The sequence below is a fragment of the Clytia hemisphaerica genome, unplaced genomic scaffold (assembly GCF_902728285.1).
Source record: "Clytia hemisphaerica strain Z4C2 unplaced genomic scaffold, Clytia hemisphaerica genome assembly, whole genome shotgun sequence".
Lineage (NCBI taxonomy): Eukaryota > Metazoa > Cnidaria > Hydrozoa > Leptothecata > Clytiidae > Clytia > Clytia hemisphaerica.
In genome coordinates this window covers 237,739-257,410 of record NW_027104315.1, presented here as the reverse complement: position 1 = coordinate 257,410, position 19,672 = coordinate 237,739, and the positions used below count along the sequence as shown (strand labels likewise).

The 19,672-nt window shown below is 35.5% G+C and overlaps 2 protein-coding genes across 3 annotated transcripts in view; both read left to right on the top strand.

Annotated features, from left to right (window-relative positions):
* LOC136817584 (telomerase protein component 1-like) overlaps positions 1–3,150 on the top strand; it is a 33,348-nt gene extending 30,198 nt beyond the window's left edge. The window contains exons 17-20 of one of the 2 annotated variants that reach the window (XM_067073908.1): positions 141–426; positions 989–1,115; positions 2,359–2,520; positions 2,842–3,150. In XM_067073908.1, coding sequence (XP_066930009.1) covers positions 141–426; positions 989–1,115; positions 2,359–2,520; positions 2,842–3,107 — 841 coding nt within the window. In that variant the 3' untranslated portion in view covers positions 3,108–3,150. Of the gene's footprint in view, positions 1–140; positions 427–988; positions 1,116–2,358; positions 2,521–2,841 lie in introns of those variants that run through there. The other variant, XM_067073909.1, reaches the window with a different exon arrangement.
* The window catches only part of LOC136817585 (telomerase protein component 1-like), a 108,715-nt gene that overhangs the window by 74,612 nt on the left and 14,431 nt on the right, over positions 1–19,672 (top strand). The window contains exons 2-13 of the mRNA XM_067073910.1: positions 3,639–3,900; positions 4,493–4,651; positions 4,965–5,218; positions 6,587–6,747; positions 7,211–7,352; positions 7,866–8,072; positions 8,856–9,130; positions 9,703–9,903; positions 10,617–11,204; positions 11,741–12,573; positions 14,274–14,526; positions 14,988–15,085. Of these exons, the coding sequence (XP_066930011.1) occupies positions 3,733–3,900; positions 4,493–4,651; positions 4,965–5,218; positions 6,587–6,747; positions 7,211–7,352; positions 7,866–8,072; positions 8,856–9,130; positions 9,703–9,903; positions 10,617–11,204; positions 11,741–12,573; positions 14,274–14,526; positions 14,988–15,085 (3,339 nt within the window). The 5' untranslated portion in view covers positions 3,639–3,732. The remainder of the gene's footprint in view (positions 1–3,638; positions 3,901–4,492; positions 4,652–4,964; positions 5,219–6,586; positions 6,748–7,210; positions 7,353–7,865; positions 8,073–8,855; positions 9,131–9,702; positions 9,904–10,616; positions 11,205–11,740; positions 12,574–14,273; positions 14,527–14,987; positions 15,086–19,672) is intronic.

Genomic DNA, 19,672 nt, shown 5'->3' with positions numbered 1-19,672 from the left:
TAAATTCTACTTCGAAAAAATTCTTATTTTTGCAATCATTTTTCTTGAGGAGACAAATATTATCGCTAAATGTAATTCCTCTTTAGAAATACTTTTTTTATGTTTACTGTTAAAAATATCATCCTTATCTTATTTTTAAGACTATACGAACTTCATGAAACATCCAATATCGAATTGAAATTATCCAAAGAAATATTCAAGAGTAGTAAACAACGATGTATCATTCATCCAGATAGGAAGCACATATTTGTTTTCAGTAGTAATTCAAACATAGCTTGTCTTAACATCGATGGCTTCGAATCTGTCTCTGAATATAATGTTGTCCCTAGTGAAGATGGGACAAAGTTAACTGACATGGACATCAATAGTAATGGCACACATCTATTGGTTACTGCGAATATACAGAGAGGCTCAGGTGTGGGCAAGGTAAGATCCCTCTTTTTTAAACACCTGATGAACCAATTTAAAAGGTAAATCAGCAAAAGTCCACGCTAATGTATGAGAAAAGTACTCTAAATGTTTACCCCATTGCAATAAACCTTTTACAGGGGAGACATATAGTAAGGATTTTTTCAACGGATCTGCCTATAAAGAGGGGAAAACATTTTGAACTGTCTTAATTTTTTAAGGTGGAACCTAACAAGCCAAAACCATTTTTTATAAGAATATCACTACTATAATTAAGATTACCAATTTTCGGGCATTTTTAGAGTATTTTTACCTTTGAAAGTGCAAATAACCCTTAATCAGTGCTCAAGAAACACCTTCATTTATTTTCATTCAAGTTATGCATTACGTGTTGCATTTAGGTTGGGTTAGGAATTTGAATCCTAACTCAGAAATACTGTTAAGAATGTTTTAGGTTTTTATTTTCAAATGATAAGAATATCCATGATGAAATTTAGACACCATTTTCATAGTAAAAAACGTGTGCTGTCAAACCCCTTAAAAAGGAATATCTAAACTCAATTTGTTTCATTTACGAAAGGTATTAGATATTTCGGACGTTGCGTCATTCAAGGAAAAATTGTCACTCGAAGGTTATAGTGGGCGGATTTCAGGCTGCGCAATAAACAATAATGGTGATCTAGCTTGTCTTTTTGGCAAATATGGGGGTAAGTTGGATCTAATACTGTCATGAGTACATCCTTTACTAAATGTAAATAGCATATTTATTCTATACTTAACTTCTATCAATAAAAGTTATTCAATCATAACGCCGTAGCTAACAACAACGATAGCTGCCTTCTATTCTCCAAATATACAACCAATGAAATAACTCTGTAAATTCACCAATCAAAATCTAGAATGAACTCTGAAAGCAAACGTTTAACGAACGATTTGATTAACCGTGAGAAAAAAGATAATCCCTGGAATTCAAACATTCCTCTTGGTAAAGACCAAACCATCAACTACGTAAGCACGAGATTTTCAATACAAACCTGACAAAAACATTACCTAATATTGCAAAGAATCCACCAATCAAACTAAGAGAACAAACTTTTAGATAAACGTTCACAGAACGATCCACTCAACTGAAAGAAAAGATAATCCGTAAAACCCAAATAAGGAGTGTTATAAATTTCACAAAAAAAAGGTTTGGGCAAATCCTAGCAAATGGAAAAACCTTAACCGCAAATTGCGTTACACGAAATTCTTAAAAACAATACGTACTAGCAAGACAAGGCAACGTTGGAGCAACGTTCTTCATCAAACAAAAGAAAACGTGGGAAAAACAAAAAGAAGGAGTGGCGCTCCACCACCTCAAAAACAATATAAATACAGGAGTTGAAATCAATGAACGCAGTTAAGGGAAGCAAGCGAATAGAGAAGAAATAAATCAAAAAAAGCTAGGCCATCAGCCTAAAAAACAAATAGCGAGGCCATCAGCCCGCACTAAACGTACTCTTTTATTGTAATTACGAATTTGAATTTAAAGGAAGAAGAAAAGAATCTAAGGGAAATTAACTAATAGCGAACCCCTTAAATACATCGTGTCAAATCATTATTTGGAATTATTTGAAAATAAAACTTAGAGAATATACTTTAGTAACAACAAAAAAGGTGATTGTTACAATACCTTCAGTGCATTAGATTCAGAATAAATTTATTTTTGTAGTTAGTCGAAAGACTATTTTTGTGGGCTTTTTTATTTAGCGATATTTGTCTAAAATCGCATAATCCCCAACACAAACAACATATTTAAGACCATTGTCGCCCAGAAAGCTGTCGACGAAATAAGCATTATATTGATTTTTTTTTTATAAAACAATATTAAGAGCCTAATTTCTACGCCATAGGTGTTGATATAAACGGTTAATTTAGCCTTCCCTGTTTACCCTCCTCCTTTATTTGTAGGTTTTATGGTTTTTGATTTGACCAATGGTGAGGTGAAATACAATGTTCAGCGTAGGACATCTTTCGTCAGATTCTTTTCATCGAATTGTATTTTATATGGCGAAGAAACAATTTTCTACAAATACGATCCAGAATCTGAAAAAGATGTCTGTGAATATAAAGGTATCATTTTTGAACTCGGTGATCAAGTTCAGATTGTATTTTGATATACAATCGTAGTTTTAGTCGACTTCTACAAATTTTACGTAATTTTCTGTCAAAAATGAATTCGCAAAAACTTGTGCCACTTTATCATTTTTTCAATCATGTTATATGTGTCACTTTTATAAATTCTGCCTTTACAACGACCTTTTTTGTTTACTTACCATCGCCGCCATTTTCCGCCCATCTTCTGTTTTACTGCTGAAAGATAAGTCCACGAATAAAAGAAACAAGTTAAAGCATTTTATAAATCCCCTTTACTTTCAATATACAATCTTTTAGGACACACTGTGGAGTACTGCACTGACGCTGTTATTTTGAATGAGGATGAACAAATTATGACTGTTTCACAAGAAGGAACTTTAAGAATTTTCGATGCCAACACTGGAGAAAATATTTATGGATTTTATAATCATCGATCTCAAGGTTTTACGTGTGTAGCCGCTCATCCATCTGAGAAAATCTTCTTAGCGGCTAGTGAAAGTTCGTCGGTGTACGTCCTTAAAACGACTCCTAATGATCAACTTAATAATGGTCATAAGCAGTAAAGCATCGGTTGGTTCAAAGAAGACAGACACACTTGCATACTTATGGATGTAGTTGTTCAAGCACTTTTTTCTTCGCTTGACATTTTACGGGTCAATTCATTCATTTATAGATCTGAGTATTACTATTAATAATTCATCCATACACTCATTCATTCATTCATCCAATCATTCATTCATTCACGCATTTATTTATCATTTCACTCATTCACTTCAGATAACTGAAGTGTTTTAGGACTTGATTAAGTTCAAAATTCTCTGGTGCAAGTCTGTTGGGAGTTTTTTAAACTGAGTACAGTCTGCTATATTTTTCTTTTTAAGTATGTAAGCTAACGATTTTAGAGCTTTAGCAGGGTCGGGGGCTTATGATTTTCATACATAAATTACTAAGAATAGAAGGTTTCATGGTACACGCTTCAAGTTACGTTCAAAAGTAGAGATTTGAACATTGTGTACTTTCTTGATCACCTCTGAAGAAAAGTGCCGGTGAAATCATCAATGTTACTAAAAAATTTCAAAATTATCGTTTTAGAGCTAAAAACACGCAAAAAAATGAAATTCATATAAAAAGTAACAAAATAAATTTTGACCTTGAAGAAACCCTTTGGCTATAAAATTTGTTTTGAACATGGGATCGATTGTCTCTAAGAAGAACAAGCCTCCAAGCCCACAATCTCAAGCTGCAAGAAACCCTTCTCCTACCGTACAACACACTGAACCATCAACCAATCAATTCGAAAAACCATCTGAGCAGCCAGCACCTTCGGTAGTAAATGAAGAAGCACCACCAGTTTCAGTAAGTCGATTCACTTTTTATGCTGCTGTTTTGTGTTGTTTTTTAGGACTAGTTGATTAGTTGATTTTTAGGCCAAACATACCCAAAATTAATGAAAATGACAATACACCTATCAATTCTTAGCGGTACGGTCGGAAAGGACTATACACCGGCGTCGAAAGAAGTTTTCCTTTTGGATTCATTACCAGCCTCCTCAAAGGTGACCGCGCTATAGGTACATCGTTTATCTCTTTATGGTATTATGGTCGTCAATATGCATTTGCTGTACTTTAATTTTCTTCTTTAAGTAGCTTCTTTCTTCAAGGGGGATTTTATCCAATTTTCATTTCATACACTCAAATATATTTCTTGAAGCAAGATGATAGGTAAGGAGAGGGAAAGGAGTGATAAAGTTTGGAGGTTGGGGAGAACATTTTAAAGAGGAGGGAAGGAGAGAAGGCATTGTGTTTATTAAGAGATATAATAGTGGGGACAAATCAGGGAGAAGGCAGGGAGGAGGATCGCAGTAACAGAAAAGGAAAAGGGGAAAATGATGGTGGTTTTAATTGAAGTCAGTAGAATACCCACAAATCTTTGATGATCTCTTTATTAGGTAGAAGACATTTCATTGGATGAATGGTTATCTCAAAATTTGATTCACGAAGAAGCAGTGAAAGAGAAAGCAAAACAACGCGAAGTTGGAACTTGGATTGAAATCCGACTTTTCATTTCATCTACTTTCATTGATACACATTCTGAAAGGGATATCTTGGTATGTGATTTCATTTATCTTGAAAAGTGCCAGATTATATAGCTTTTGTGGAGAATAGAAACCATGTTTTTTCTACCGCAGCTAGCTTAAATCTCTATAGGGATGTTGATATTTTGGTTTTCTTCCCAAATGGCGCACAATGTTGTTTCAAGGTTCATGAAACGTGATATGAATATTGTGAACATTAGTAATTTAAGAGGGGAATTGCTACACAGAGGAGGCTCCTTTTTCAGGGGATCTAATTTTAGGAAGGGGAACCAATCCTTATCTTATCTTAAAACTAGTCGTGTAGCATTTCTCACTATTTATACAGGTACAACGTGTTATTCCAAGCATCAATCGAAAATTGGCCTCAAAATTCATCCGAGTAATACCAGTTGATCTTCGATGGGGTGTTTTAGCTGATGAGAGCAAAAATTGCGAAGAAATTCAAAAAACTTGTTTGAATCAGATCGATAAATGTCGGGACGATATTGTGTACATGCCATGGTTTTTGGGACTTCGAACAGATCGATATGGTTGGGTGCAGGATAACTATTTACCAGATAATGGATTCGAGCAGCCAAAGTTAGTGAAAATTAATTCTTTCGAACTTTTATGAACATATTATAAACACGGTGGATTTTTTCGTGTAAATAATCTCGAATCTTGCAGTTATTATGGTGCCTTTTTTTAATTTTTTGCTTTTTATAGCCACACTCTCAGAAGGGAAGTCCTTCTCAAAGGGCTCTGTTTAATAAGAAACTCATTACCCTCACGCCAATAGCTTGAGATATGATTATATCATAGAAACAGTCATCTCAAACAAGGGAATCCAAAGCGTCCAAATTCTTCCTCTTTAACCTTTACCACGCCTTCTCTCTGGGAACTTCACCCCGTGCACGCCTTGTCGTTTTGGGAAAAATGACAGTTTTACGCTTTCCGTCATAACTTTTGATCTACTAAACCGATTAAAAAAAATAAGCCCAATCTGAGAAGCCCAACTATCCTGCTTTCCAAAAATGTTATAATAAAGGATTTTCCTCTATCAATGGTGACACAGTAGTCTTCTGCCTTAGACTTGAAAAAAATTCAAAACGCAATTTGTCATATTTTTCAAAATTTTACGTTTCGGTTAAAAAAAAAGTGGGGAGAACATTTGCGATACCATAATTTTCTGGCTCATTGTTTCCACCATTATAACTACAACTGCTAGCCAGAAAATCACAATCATACCTTTACTAGAAAAGGCAGAATTCATTTTTAGAAAACCTTGGTTTTCGAGAAAATTTCCACGTAAATCAGAGGCACATAAGGCAGAGTCCCCTTGAGGTAATTTTTATGGGAAATATCACTAAAAACAGCTAAAAATGACTTTCCTATCATCAACCAGCATGAAAGCAATAGAAATAACATAGTATATACACTTTGAAACTCTTTGCAGCCTTATCAGAAGCCTTAACTTGGGTTTCGGTGACGGTCGATGACGGCCGACAAGCCTCCAGTCATCACCCTTAATGTACCGTCATACTAAAGAATAAGGAGGCAGAAACTTACCTCAAACACTGACTAAACTACAAACAAGCAATACATAACATTTCCAACCAATAAAACAAACCATTTTCCACTAAATAAACATAAAAAGTTAGTTACAGCATTCAATGAGCTCATAATTTCCAAAAGAATATTTTGCCTGATTTTCCAGTTTGTTTTGACAGTTAAAATCGAAAGTAGGTGGTTTCAAACTATTGAAAATATAAGACATTTCCCGGGATTTAAAGGCGTCTTTAAGGCGGTAGGGCGGCTTTTCTTAACACCCCATGAAAAACGTATATTTACGGCTTCGGCTATATATTACAATGTAAATTTACGGCTTCGGCGTGGTAAAGGTTAATCATATTTTTACTTGCAAAAAACTAATTCTTTTTCCTTGATATATTAAACTCTTTTCGTCAGATTATACAACTGGATCAAAAGATTTGACAGTTACGGTAAAAAGGTCAGCATCACATCTCTAGAAGCCATCCAAGCTTCGCAATCGGGCAAAATCAAATCTGAGTCACCCACTGTTTTCTTCTACAAAAGAAATATGTTGGATATACCAAATATGCCGAAAGGTAAAATTTATAGGTTCATTCACCAAGCTTAATTTTCCATTGAAATAGCATGCTTTTTCCATCATGCGTAATGAGGCCCTATCTTCACAGAGGACTTTCAATTCACGCAATCACACAATTTCTTCGAAATTCACGCAATTTCTGCTCATGCAAAGTTTTCTAATTCACGCATCCGACAAATTTTGAATTCTTCAGTAAAGTGGCTTTTAACAACATTTTTTCTTCATAGCTTTATTCAATCTTTACGTCCTCATAAACTATATATCCCAATGGTAAGCCTCTTAGTAAGGTTTCTTAACGCTGGGCTAACGATAGTAAAATTGGGGTCAAAATTGCTGTTTACAAAATGCTGACTTTGCAAAAATATTTGAATATTCAAACGAATTGTCAAAACCAAATAGATTGCGTCACGTCAAAAATTGTATCACCGTGATAACTTTCAAATAAATTTTCTGCTATTAAGGTACAAAATTTCCAGAAGAATTTCGATGGATTTTTGAATTTGAGTATGTGGAAAAAGAGATGGAAGATCTTCAATTGAAATTTCAATACAACGTGAACGAAAATGCTTCAGCTTATGAACAGGATAGAGATGCTTTGAACAAGTAGGGAAATTATATCCGGGGTTAATCTTTACCAGAGTGTATGTATCTCACGTTTATCGCTTTGTAGTACACTCTGTGCGCATTGCTATGAAAAAGTACGGATAAGTTTTATGTGTTTCAAAATGCCATTGTGTTAAAAATTATTTTGCTTTTCAAATCTTTCCGAAAACATCATCCTAACCATTAATGAACACTTTTATTCCAAGACTTTGCACTTTCCAAAAGGAAAAAGCTCATTTTCTTCAGCTATCTTCAGAATTTCATGCTTTTCAAGAAAGTAATTATAAGGGATCCAGAAACCTCTTTGTTCCGGATTTATAACCCCTCAAAGGTGAAACCTAGGAGGTCCGCCCATCGGGCGCCAAAGATGAGAAAGTTCATTAAGATCTTTCCAACTTTTTAAATTTGTTTTTAAAATGTGCTCATCGTAAAGAAATAATTTGGCCTTAAAATTGGATAGTGGCCAATGAAAAATATACATATGTTTTATTTTCTAACTTTTCCATTTTTCAGGTTCATTCAAAATCATCCTCAAATCAAATGGTTTGAATACAACGCAGAATTCGTCAATGCAAAAATCACTTGCAAACGAGAGAACGCCAAGAGTTTTGGAGTTGGTTACGTGAAAAAGTTGGAGGATTTCGAAAAACGAGTCGAGGATGATTTAATGGAGGCGATTTTATCGAATTATTCATCCGTTGATACCACTCAGGTTGATCAGTAAGAATTTTTATTTCAAGTCCGTTGAATAGTTTGAGTTCCGGGAACAAAACAACCTCAAGTCACGAGGTCCAATGAGATGTAACCGAGGGCAAGAGAAGAATCTTCCACCTTTTCCAGGAAAGATTTAAGTTATGCCTTAAATCTAGCACTGGTTTTGTTTTTTGCCTGGCACTTTTTTCTAAATCTTGTCGTAAATCGTTATTTGTATGAAAACTACGTGGACTGCGAAAGCTAGGCTGTAACAAGTATCTTCGATTACTACTTTTGGGATTCACCTCACCTAGCCTCCATCTGCATATCTTTTCTTGGCTCATTTTTGACAAAGTTTGACTTTAAACGGTTGTCAATATTCCCTAATATTTCTGAAAAATATATTTAAAAAACTACCAACATTTTCTTGATCTTTCGACCTCTCACATAAAACGTCAAGTCATAAATTATACTGTTTAGATCTCTCTCTAGATTTTATTGACATACCTCCGTTTATCGTGGGAAACCCAAAGAATTCTACACTAGAGATGCTCATCACTCTTCTTACTACTTAGCTGTCGTAGTCAGTGGTAGAGCATCCGGCTACGGTACACAAGGTTGTGGGTTCAACCCCAGCTGAGTCATACTAAAGATTCCCAAAATGGTACTCGATGCCTCTCTTCTTGATGCTCAGCAATTAAGGGAAGAATCAAGGGTAAGTGGAGCAATCCAAGGAGAAAGAGTGGCGCCCTCCCCTACCATGCGGTCGCAGACTTACTCAGTACTACTTATTACTCTTTCCTTCACCAGGTATGCGATGGAATCAATTCAACACGAGAACGCCGTCAAACTGAAAGCATCCACTTTTGTTGGTCGAACAGATCTTGTTGACAAGGCTTTTAAACACTGTTCTACAAAATGTGGCAATAATGCAAATACTATGATCCTGCATGGTGAACCGGGTTGCGGAAAGTCCGGATTGTTGGCCAAAGTTGCGGTTTTATGTTCGAAGGAATTTCAAGAAAACAATAACTTTTTGTTTATCCATGCAGTTGATACTTGTCCTGGTTCCAATGTTTTGGAAGGTGAGATTATAGTTTGTCAATAACCAAATAATGATGGGTCTACTATATATTCGCCTAAAATTTAGTCCGGAGGTGGTCTTGGTGGACCCTGACAAACAGTATATAAAGGTATTTTTTATTTTCTGAACATAAGGCTCCTCTAGGCTTCAAAACCAGTTTTTGCCAAGCTGGCAAAGCTGGAGAAAGTTTTCTTTGAACTATTGAAGGCGGGTTAGAATCGTTTGGCCAAAACGACACCCTTTTGAAAAAGATCATTGGAAAGTCAGTTTTCTAAATTCCTCATTGACAAGAACTTGTTGTACCATTTGTTAGAGCTTAAGATAGATCTCCAAAATGCGGTCATTTATCTTGTTTGGTCGATGAAGTTCCTCGGAAATGGACAATACGTCTTCGAAATGCAAATTTTTATGTTGGCGTCATCATTTTTGAGAATACCATGGATTTTCATGGCTAGATCTTGAGGTATTTGAGTAGCGCCGAAAACAGTCAGCAAATTTCAAAACTCTAGTCTCAAAGTATATTTATTGAGTTGTGTTATTGTAATTATTGTTATTGTATTTATTTTAACGCAGGCATGATGCGCAGACTTCAAATCAATTTGAGAAAATACAGACGAGATATGGGTGAAACGAAATTATCCAAAGAATTTACTGGAAATGCTTCAGAGCTGAAACAACAACATCACGAATTTCTTATCGAAAGTGCGAATCAATATCCAAAAAAATTATTTGTTATCATTATTGATGCAGTCAATCAATTCCACAGTGGGCTTGGTAAGTTTAAGATTCCATTACCGTTCAGTTTGGTTCGAAAAAAGATGAAGTCTTTCATGGTCAGGATATGTACCACTGCAAACTTCTTTCTTCTTTTTGAATCAAACTATTCTAAGAGAAAACTTCATCTCATGAAGACCAAATTTCATAACAGTGCTTGAAAATAATCTACAATATATAAGCCCCCTTCTTAAATTATCCCCCCTTCCTTCCTCTTCATTTTTCGGAAGGTGTCATCCCCCTTTAAGAAAGAAGGGGTCCGAACTATGCACTGTAATGACGTCAGAGATAATTACAAAATCACGTAGATTCAACCACCTCAGTTGTAACAACATAACACCATAAAAACATATATGTCAGAAGACATTGCGGAGGTCCGTATTCTGAATTTTGTAGAGGTCATTCATTAGTGAGCTTATTTATATGTGTTTCCTTTCGGCAAATACATTTATTAGCTTCTTAGTTGTCTAGATCCTGAATGACTGAAGGACATACTTTTACCGTCCTTGAATTTGCGGGTCAATACTTATTCCAAATTCCTTCAGTCACTCTGCTGTTCTCAAAAGTGCAAATACATAACCTCGCAATTTTGGAGACAGTAATATTTTTTTCCTACAAACAGCCTGTATTTTTGTAACACGACCACACTATAAATGCTGACTGCTTTAAAAGTGTCACAATTCCTTTTATGCGTTATTTGTTTATTATTTCAGGTGCTTGGGATATGTGGTGGCTTCCACCAAAAGCAGCTCCAAAAAATCTCAAATTCATGATCTCAACATTAAACCAAGAAAATGGGACATTTCAGAACGCTTGCAATGTTTCACCAGATGCACAACGCCTTCCTATCGAAAACATGAGTCATGCGGATTTGCAAGAAATGGTCCGAGCAACACTTGAAAGGTTTAATAAGAAGCTAACTGAAAATCAGGATCCAATTCTGGGAAATCAAATGGAGAAATTGTTGTCCAAAAGTCAAAGTCCATTGTACTTAATCGCTGCATGTGAGGCTCTGAGGAAGTTTGGAATTTTCGAGAAAGTGACCCAGTATATTGAGAGTCTACCAAACACCATTACAGATCTGTTTAGCTTCCTTTTAGACGAATGGTCTAACGATTACGGTAAACTATTTGTAGAAGACGTTGCAGGATTATTGTGTGTTTCAAAAGATGGCTTACTGGAAAACCAAATCAACGACCTTCTGCATTTTAAAGAACAAAGAGAAAAAGGCGATGGAGAGTTTCTGTACGATGCAAATTTTCCAAGAATCTACGATTCGATTGCTCATTTTTTAGCTGCTGGTGAGGTTTTTTGGATATTTTCCCGTAATTATTTTTTTAACAGAATAATTGTAAGATTGCCCTTTGATAGCTTATACCTAATGAAATTCCCTCGCTTAGCCCGTAACCAAATCTTTACTTGTTCATTCTGATATTTCTCATTCCGTTGTATTCATCAATGTGTTCTTTCAAATGACCGTTAACAAAAAACTGAAAACCTTCCTAATGGATGAAATGTCTGGATAATATTGAGTATTTTACCAAAATATTTGGAAAATGTTTGACTTTTTTAGGTAAATCCGGAAAACATGGCTTTTGAGACTAAAAGTCTGGAATTTTCAACTTGGTAAAGCTGTAGCAACCCTGGCCATTTTTTACCAGACCCCTCCCTATAAGGCCGACTGCGCTGTTCAGGAATTAACTGGAACTAAGGCTCTTCATTTTTGAAATATCGTTAAGGAGCTGATTTAGGGGACACACAGTAAAAGAAATATTCAAAGTTATTTAAACAGGGACTCACAATTCAGATCTAAAATTATTAACGTAATGTTTTGTAGGCGGAGGTGGTTATCTTCGATTCTTCCACGACCAGCTCAAATATGCCGTGCGTCAAAAATTTATGACGGAATCATTCGAACAAGAAACACACGCGTGGATGAGAGATTTTTTCGAAGACATTATCACCAAGCAATGCTGTGAAACACCTCAAGAGGAACCACCAGCATATTTCGAACACTCCCTAGAACAACTGGTCTACCATCAACTCAAAGCTCACCAAAATCAAGATTCACCTTTGGAAAGCTTGAAAACGAGTTTGAGGAATATCCACTTTGTTAAACAACGCATTGTTGCTAAACAGCATCAAAGCCTTAGTGACGAATACACTCTCGCCTTGGAAACACTCACAAATACAGATGACATAGATGCTCTCAAGCAATGGGCCTCGTTTGTTCAGCTCTACACATCCTATATTCGGGAATTCCCGAATTTCTGTCTTAACATGGCTGTAACACAAGCTCCCACCTCATACGTCACTAAAGATACCTTGGCTCTAGGGATGGAGCCCTCGATTAAGGGGGAAGCGTACCCCTTATATTGGGTCAACGTCCCTACGGAAGGTGATCCGATGCTTGTTAAATACGCTCAAGGAGGTATCAACTGCGCTGCAACAAACACGAAAGGAGACCTAGTTGCCATAGTGGACCAATATACGACCTCGATCATGGACCAAAGCAGTGCAGAGGTGATTCATGAACTGAAGGTCCGCGGCTCCGCTGTTTGTATTTCGGTAGACGGCAAAACTTTGTTTGTTGGTGAAGTCAAAGGAGAAATATCGCGGTGGGATGTCTCTACAGCTTCTTGTGAACAATCAGTCAACGTTTTTAACGAGGTAATTTTTCACCCTCACTCGCAACGCCTCCTCGTGCCCTTGTTTGCTTGAAAAGTTAAAGGTCATCATTTAGCGTACCCCCGGGGGGGGGCAGCTGGGCAAAAGGACCGACGGGTATGTGCGGGCCCTAAGGGTACCTTTTCCAATATGTTTAAAATGCACTGTAAGGGTCGGAAAAACTAAAGATGCACTGTAAGGGTAGAAATTTCAGAAAATTCTTGAAAATTATAGATATTTTGACCAAAAATACTAGAATTTTGACCATTTTTTGCACGAAAGGGATCGAACATTTGGAGGGAAATGCACTCTAAGGGTATGATTTTCACTGATTTTTGCTGCACTGTAAGGATGCAATTTTAAAAGCCAATTTTTGGCACGCACATACCGTCAGTTCGCAAACCCAGTGCCCCCCCCCCCCGGGAGCGTACCTCTTACCATTTTGCTTACAAAGCATTTTTAAACAAAAGAAAGAAAGAACAAGATTCTCCCCATTTCGGTGCCGCCCCGAGCACAAATTTTGGGAAATTTCTTTGTTTATTCTGCTTTTTAATTAGCCCGGGGTCCACTTAAAGCTTTTTTATAGACTGGATGGCGCGATTAAGTGGCCCGGTAGTATATGGTAATAAGCTTTTGCTTATACAGTCCGCCAGACTTTAAGTTTCTTTTGGAAGGTAAAAACAGTATGAAGCAATATTTTTATTTAAAAATAAGGGATTGCAAATCTGATACTGATGTTTGATGTTTGTTTCTCATTTTTCATTATATTTTTCAACTCTAAGTAGCTTCTTAATTATTTGGATTTTTAACATTTTCTTTCAAAATGGCTACCTCGTCAAATGCTCCTAGACCCAGCGTCATAAAAGAGGCCCCCCAGCGGCACCCCTTAACACGACATCATGCAAAAAAAATTTCTCCGTCACGCATCACGAAAATCGCTAAAATTTGTCATCACGCAAAAAATAGCGAAAGATAGCGAAAAATAGCGAAAAATAGCCCAAATACCCTATCACGCATCACGCCAAAATCTTGATCACGCCATCACGCAAGTAAGAAGTCCCAATCACGCCATCACGCAAACCGCTGAGGGGGGGGTGTCTCATAAAATATTATCAAAAAGCAAAGTTCAGTCAGAAGTAGAGTCTAGTCTACTTTGTAATCTCTTTTCTATATCATTAAGAAAAAAATATCTTTAGTTTAGTCTAGTAAGCTAGACGACTAATTCAGACATAGTAGAAATAAAGCAAAAAGTAATGGAGGGAACAATTTTATTTTATATACAAACTAAATCCCGTAACAATAATCGTATTATCATATAACGTCTTATTACACGCATTATAAACGACTCCAGTCTACTTTAGGTTGTGATTTATATTTGTGGCGGTTAATACCCACTCCTTTTTACTTAGAGAACTCTTTCATTTGAGTTTTTTGAAAATGAGTTTCCTACCAATTAGTTTACCTGCTTATGACTTTATTTAGACTTGAGTCGTTTTTATAATCCTTATAATACAGTTCTATGGCTGTTATATGCTAATAAGATTATTATTGCGGGATAACAAAAGTTTATATAAACTGCAGACTACGATTTTGTTCCTTTCATTATTTTTGTTTATTTTTTAATATGTCTGAATTATTGGTCTAGCATATATCTACGGCTATTACACTAAATTTACTAATTTCTTTTATGTATTCTGCCCTAGAGTCCATCTTTCATTGCTTGGCTAGAATGTACCGACAACCACATCCTCAGCGGTACTGGCTGGGAAAGGAAGGCGATCACTTGGGATGGAAACAAGGAAGACTCATGGATCGCTGTTTTAGATAAGAGTTCGTTTGGAATTGTCAAGAAATGGTGTACTGAAAAGCCTGGATTTGATTATTGTTATAATGAACGCTTGGAAATGATTTTCTCAGCTCATTTGGGTGGTGAAATTATTGGATGGGATCTCCAAGGTAAGATTTCCCTTTATTCCAATTTATAACTTTTCTCGCTTTTTTTATTGAATTGTTAAATTCTTCCTCCCCATGTAGAATGAAAGATTTGATGTTTTTGATTTTCACTTCCCTAAGCCCCAATGAAGGGAATAAATTTTAGTCGTTTTGGAACTTTAAACTATAATTAGTAATGAAATTTTTTTCAAAGCAAAGTAGCAATATACTAATAAAATACACGAAGGGAACAAATTTGGACGAGAACTAGTTTTCCTATTTTTTATGATTTTTTCAACATCCAATAATTTTGAAGCCTTCAAATTTTCTTAATTTCACCATTTTGTGAGCATTTTGTGCAATTTTCCAAGAACATTTGACGTTTTAGAGTCCACAAAGCCTTAATATGTTCTTTATATGTTGACCATCGAAGCCTAATGTTCTTAATAAAAACGTGTAATGAAAGATTGTACGTATCTTTGTAGGAAACCAGCTCTGTTCGGCGACAGACGCAGGTGGTGTCATTTATTGTCTGTCGTGCCATCCCACTGAAGACATAATCATATCTGGCTCAAATGATCTGGTAAGAGCATTGGTTATGGCATATTTAATCTAGTTATACTGGTATCTTAATAAATTATCTTGAGTGCAACGTCTACCTCGTTTCAAAGCCATTGCCAAGGTGATTGAATCCCTTGAGTATTCAAGTGATACTTTTATTTATGATATGCACTTTATTGCAATAGCTTCCACGAACCCAACAGCTGATTGGTTTAAAGTGATGTATTGATTGATTTTCCCGGTTCGAATACCCGCTCCTTTCAATATTTTGGTTCAGTTCATAGATAACTGGATAACGGTGGACCCCATGAAAGCAATTGAAAGACTGTCTTAAAGTTCTAAATTTCTATCCACGTTAAATATTGACCCTATCCACACTGTTAAATAATATGTTGCATGATTTCAAGTACCTAATTTCGCTCCGTTACTACTTTGATAAGATTATTTTTTAAAGATTTTTGGACCTACAAAATCCGGTTACCCCTGTGGAGGTTCTATAAATTAACCCATGTCCGTCCGTCCGTCCGTCTGTTACCAGCTTTTCTCACACTGCATGAAAAGTTGTCTTCTCTAACGCAAGATATATGACGAAAAGTTAACTTTTCTCTCAATTTTCTTGTTTTGAAATCATTGAATTTTCTTCTGTGCGAAAACAAGTAACAGTGAATCTTCACTATTTCTCGAAAAGCTTAAATTTTCTAAATATCGACATAATTAACTTTTCTATGTACAAAATGATTACATTTTTAGCCACGAAAAGTACTACTTTTCTCTGAAGTAAAAATATAAGACTTTCTCCACGCAGTGAAGATTCACTTTTACTTGTTTTCTTGTCCATGGAAATGTTAAATTCAAAATTGAGAAAAGACGAACCTTTTTTGTAAAAAAAAAACGAAATTCTTTTAATGAAAGGAAAGATTAACAATTTATTATTTACGCATTTTTGAAAAGATGCAAATGTCTAGACCAGAAATAACCAACGTTTCGTTATTGGGAATATAAATTCTAGCTTAAAAAATTACTTGATCCGCCTCATTTCATAACATTGAAAAGGTAAAAAACTTCTAATATGGAAACATTAAATTTCTGGTTACTGTAGCAACAATTAGACGCGAGATTAAATTCGATAAGATATTGAATTATTAAATATTCTTGGATGATTTTCTTCTTTAAAATTAAAGTCAATATTAAAAAAAATCATATTAATATCTATGTACTCATAATTCTTGTGCTAAAAATCTAAAGTATGCCTTATTTACATAAAATGACATAAATTAATAAGATAATATGTAAGATAATAAATCATGATATATAATTTTTAAAACAATGGCAATAATTGATGTGGTATAGAAGGAGCTTATCGGGTTGGGGGGATATTTCTGACACAATTTGACATTGTAAAGCATTTTTCGAATTTAAGAAATAAGATTTAGCTTACGGTTCAAGAAATTGTATTCGTATAAAAAATGATGAACTAATTAATAAAAGAAGTAAAACAATTACTCCTTCAGTTGTATATAGTGCATCTTTTCCCGAGGGCTCTCCGATTCTCCGTTCATTGAAGCATTGAAGATGTTTCTTTTGTTGTGTTGTCGAACAATCATCTTTACTTCTTTTTTCTTAATACCATTTATTTATTGGTCTTCTGATGAGACGATGTTCATTTTGTGATAAGTTTTCTCCGCACGTCTTTGACATTGCACAGAATTGATGTTTCAGCTCCCACCGTCGAGCTCGCGATACGTTTTTCGACTTTCTGTAGAGAGAAAATGATAAAAATTATACTCTACTTTTTAAGCAGGATTATCAAACAGATTAATTGTCCATTTATTTTTATTGAAAATTGAATTGAACTTTAAATTGAAAATAACTAGTAAAAATCCAAAATGACTTAACATCCAAAACATAATACACGCTTTTTGAATATTTCCCCGCTATAAGGGGAAATATTAGTTAAAAAGGCATTTCTCCGATCCTTGGCTACTTACGCCCTTTTTGCGCCCTTAAAGGGGGCGGCAATCCGCCACCACATTGCGAAGTTTGTTTTTGTTTTCATTTGTCTTAGTTATTCAGACAAAATCGCACGGATTTACCTTGATGTTACGCGCATGTTTTTGAGTAATCAAGACACGAATAATTCAGATCAAAATACAAGATGGACGAAAATTCACTCTTGGCTTTTTAAAAGTTATAACTCTTTTCTGACGAACAAAAAACATACAATTTTCATCTAATTGGCGACCAATAATTACATGAAATGTGAGGCTAACACTTCAACGTAATCATCAGTAATTTCAAGAGTTTTTCATCATTGATTACAAAGATATCCATGGATTACCTCTTCCGAATACCAAACCAACCAACTTAAAGATTTCAGAGACATTTGCTTGACATGAAGAAAACGCTACATCCCCATAACTTTGGACATTAAATGATTGGCAAAATGGTATTAACATTCTATTGAGATGTGAAACTGGTTCAAGTTGAAGAATTGATGAGAAAAATGGGCAGTACGAGAAATATTTTTGCTTTGAAATACAAACTCTTATATGGACAATGTCTCTGGAACAAGTTATATGAGATTTGTTTACCGAGTGACCCCAAAACAAAGTCTTTAATTCTTGGTTCTTACATTCATGAGGTCAGAGTCAGAGGTTTTGTGGATTTTCTAAACTTTTGAAACTTGTGTGATTGTTTTGGTACGTGTTTTGGTTGTTTTCCTGACTAAAGACACTTTTGATTGAATGTGTGATTGTTTTCTCTGACTAGAGATACTGTGAGCGTGTATTTAATAAACATATTGCATCTTGGCTTTTAATGCAGGAAATGTCAGTCGAACCCACTGGGTGAAAACATACGATCTGACGAAAATGCAATCTCGAAATCGTAAGGACTGCGTTCGTCTATAAGGACTGGGGATGACAACAAAGTTGCGTGATTGTGTTTATGAATAGGGCGCCGTATCAGTTTTTGACTTTCTGGCGCACAACAAGATTCTTGTTGTGAAATTTTCTGCGGGAGGACTATTTTCCTCAGATGTATAATTTTCAAGTGCCTTCAGAGGTTTACTGTGCACGTAAGAAAATTATGAACAGCTGTTATCAGGTTACCTTCAGCTGAAACAAAACGATAGCTTTTTTCTGAGAAAGGAAGATAATTTTTTGTGCCTTCCACCACATAAGTTTGTTTTGATTTTTTTCCCGTCAAAAGTCACGTGATATTTTTATCTCGATCACTCCGCCTCAACTGGAAATTCCCCTGTGCACCTTAAAAGTAATCGAGTTTTAGAAAAACAATAACAAACCGTGTTATGTGGTGGCGGATTGCCCCTTTAATAACGCCCACGCCTCTCCCGATCGATTTGTGCAGTGAGGCGGAACTCTTGTCTATAGTGTAAAACCTTTAGTCAGGATTAATATGTGCGATTTTTATTGAGGAAATTTAACTCACCATGTGGTGCATGTTCTGGACTGTTTTGGTTTGTCAACTCGACGGAATTGGAACTTTCTTCTGTTATTTTCAGACAGTCAGACAGCTTTAAAAGTGACTTTCAGGGATCTTTTCCTAGGATTTTTGAATTTTTTGGATGAATATCTTTTTCTTTTTTTTTTCTCCTAAACGGCCATACAGTGCTGGTGCTTAAGAAGCATTGATCACCACAGTGTGAGTAAACAACAGTGCTTGATCCTAAGAGGTACACGGCAAAAATATAACCTTGTCTGCTTGAGCAGATGATTTACATTCTCGACAAATAAAAGAAGTCGATAGAAAAAAACTATTGTCCGATTATTCAGGTGACATTTATTCTTGACAAAAGAGGTCGATAGAATAAAGCATCTCTTCTAAAGAAGTCATTGCCAAAAAATGACCAAAACGGTCACAATGCAATTGTTTGACCTTTGCCTTTATGATTCCAATAAAACCTGCTGATTTGGCCTATCCCATTTGTGCTGGTTTCCTTGATTTTAACAAACTTAGCTTACTTCTTTTGTATACATTTTTAATAACATTATATACATATATATATATATAATATACATTTGTGCTTAATCTGACGGTACATTCAGTGTAATTTTTAAAACAGACTACAAATATGCAACGTTCCTCACTTGACATTTTCTTGTTATGAACCCTCGTTACGCTCTTTCTATAAGAACCATGAATTTGAGTTAAGCCTAAGCTTCTTATTTTTCTATGTCTAGATAATAGACCTATTGTTTAGTCTAAGCCTGATTGTTCTTATAAAAAAAGAGTGTATGCTGTTAACCCTTCAGTCCGAGCCCTTTCTTCTATTTTTTAGCCTACACTTTTTATAAGCGTATCGTTACTCATTGAGTTTCAAGCCCGAAGGGCTAGAGGTTAATCTCTAACCTTTCTCAGGCAAGAAAAATGAAGCCTTAAAATATGCGCGTATTTTGATGGATTGAATTAGCAATTCCTTGTTTTCGAGTGATTATTTTTCGAAATAAGCGGTAAATTAGTTTCAATCTGTCATTTGTAAAACCAGGCGGGCGCTCATAGCTGGGAATCCATGCTATTGATTTCTTCTTATAAACTGATGTCGAAAGTATAGCATGGTAGGGTTGAGAGTTTAATTCACAGATCCTAA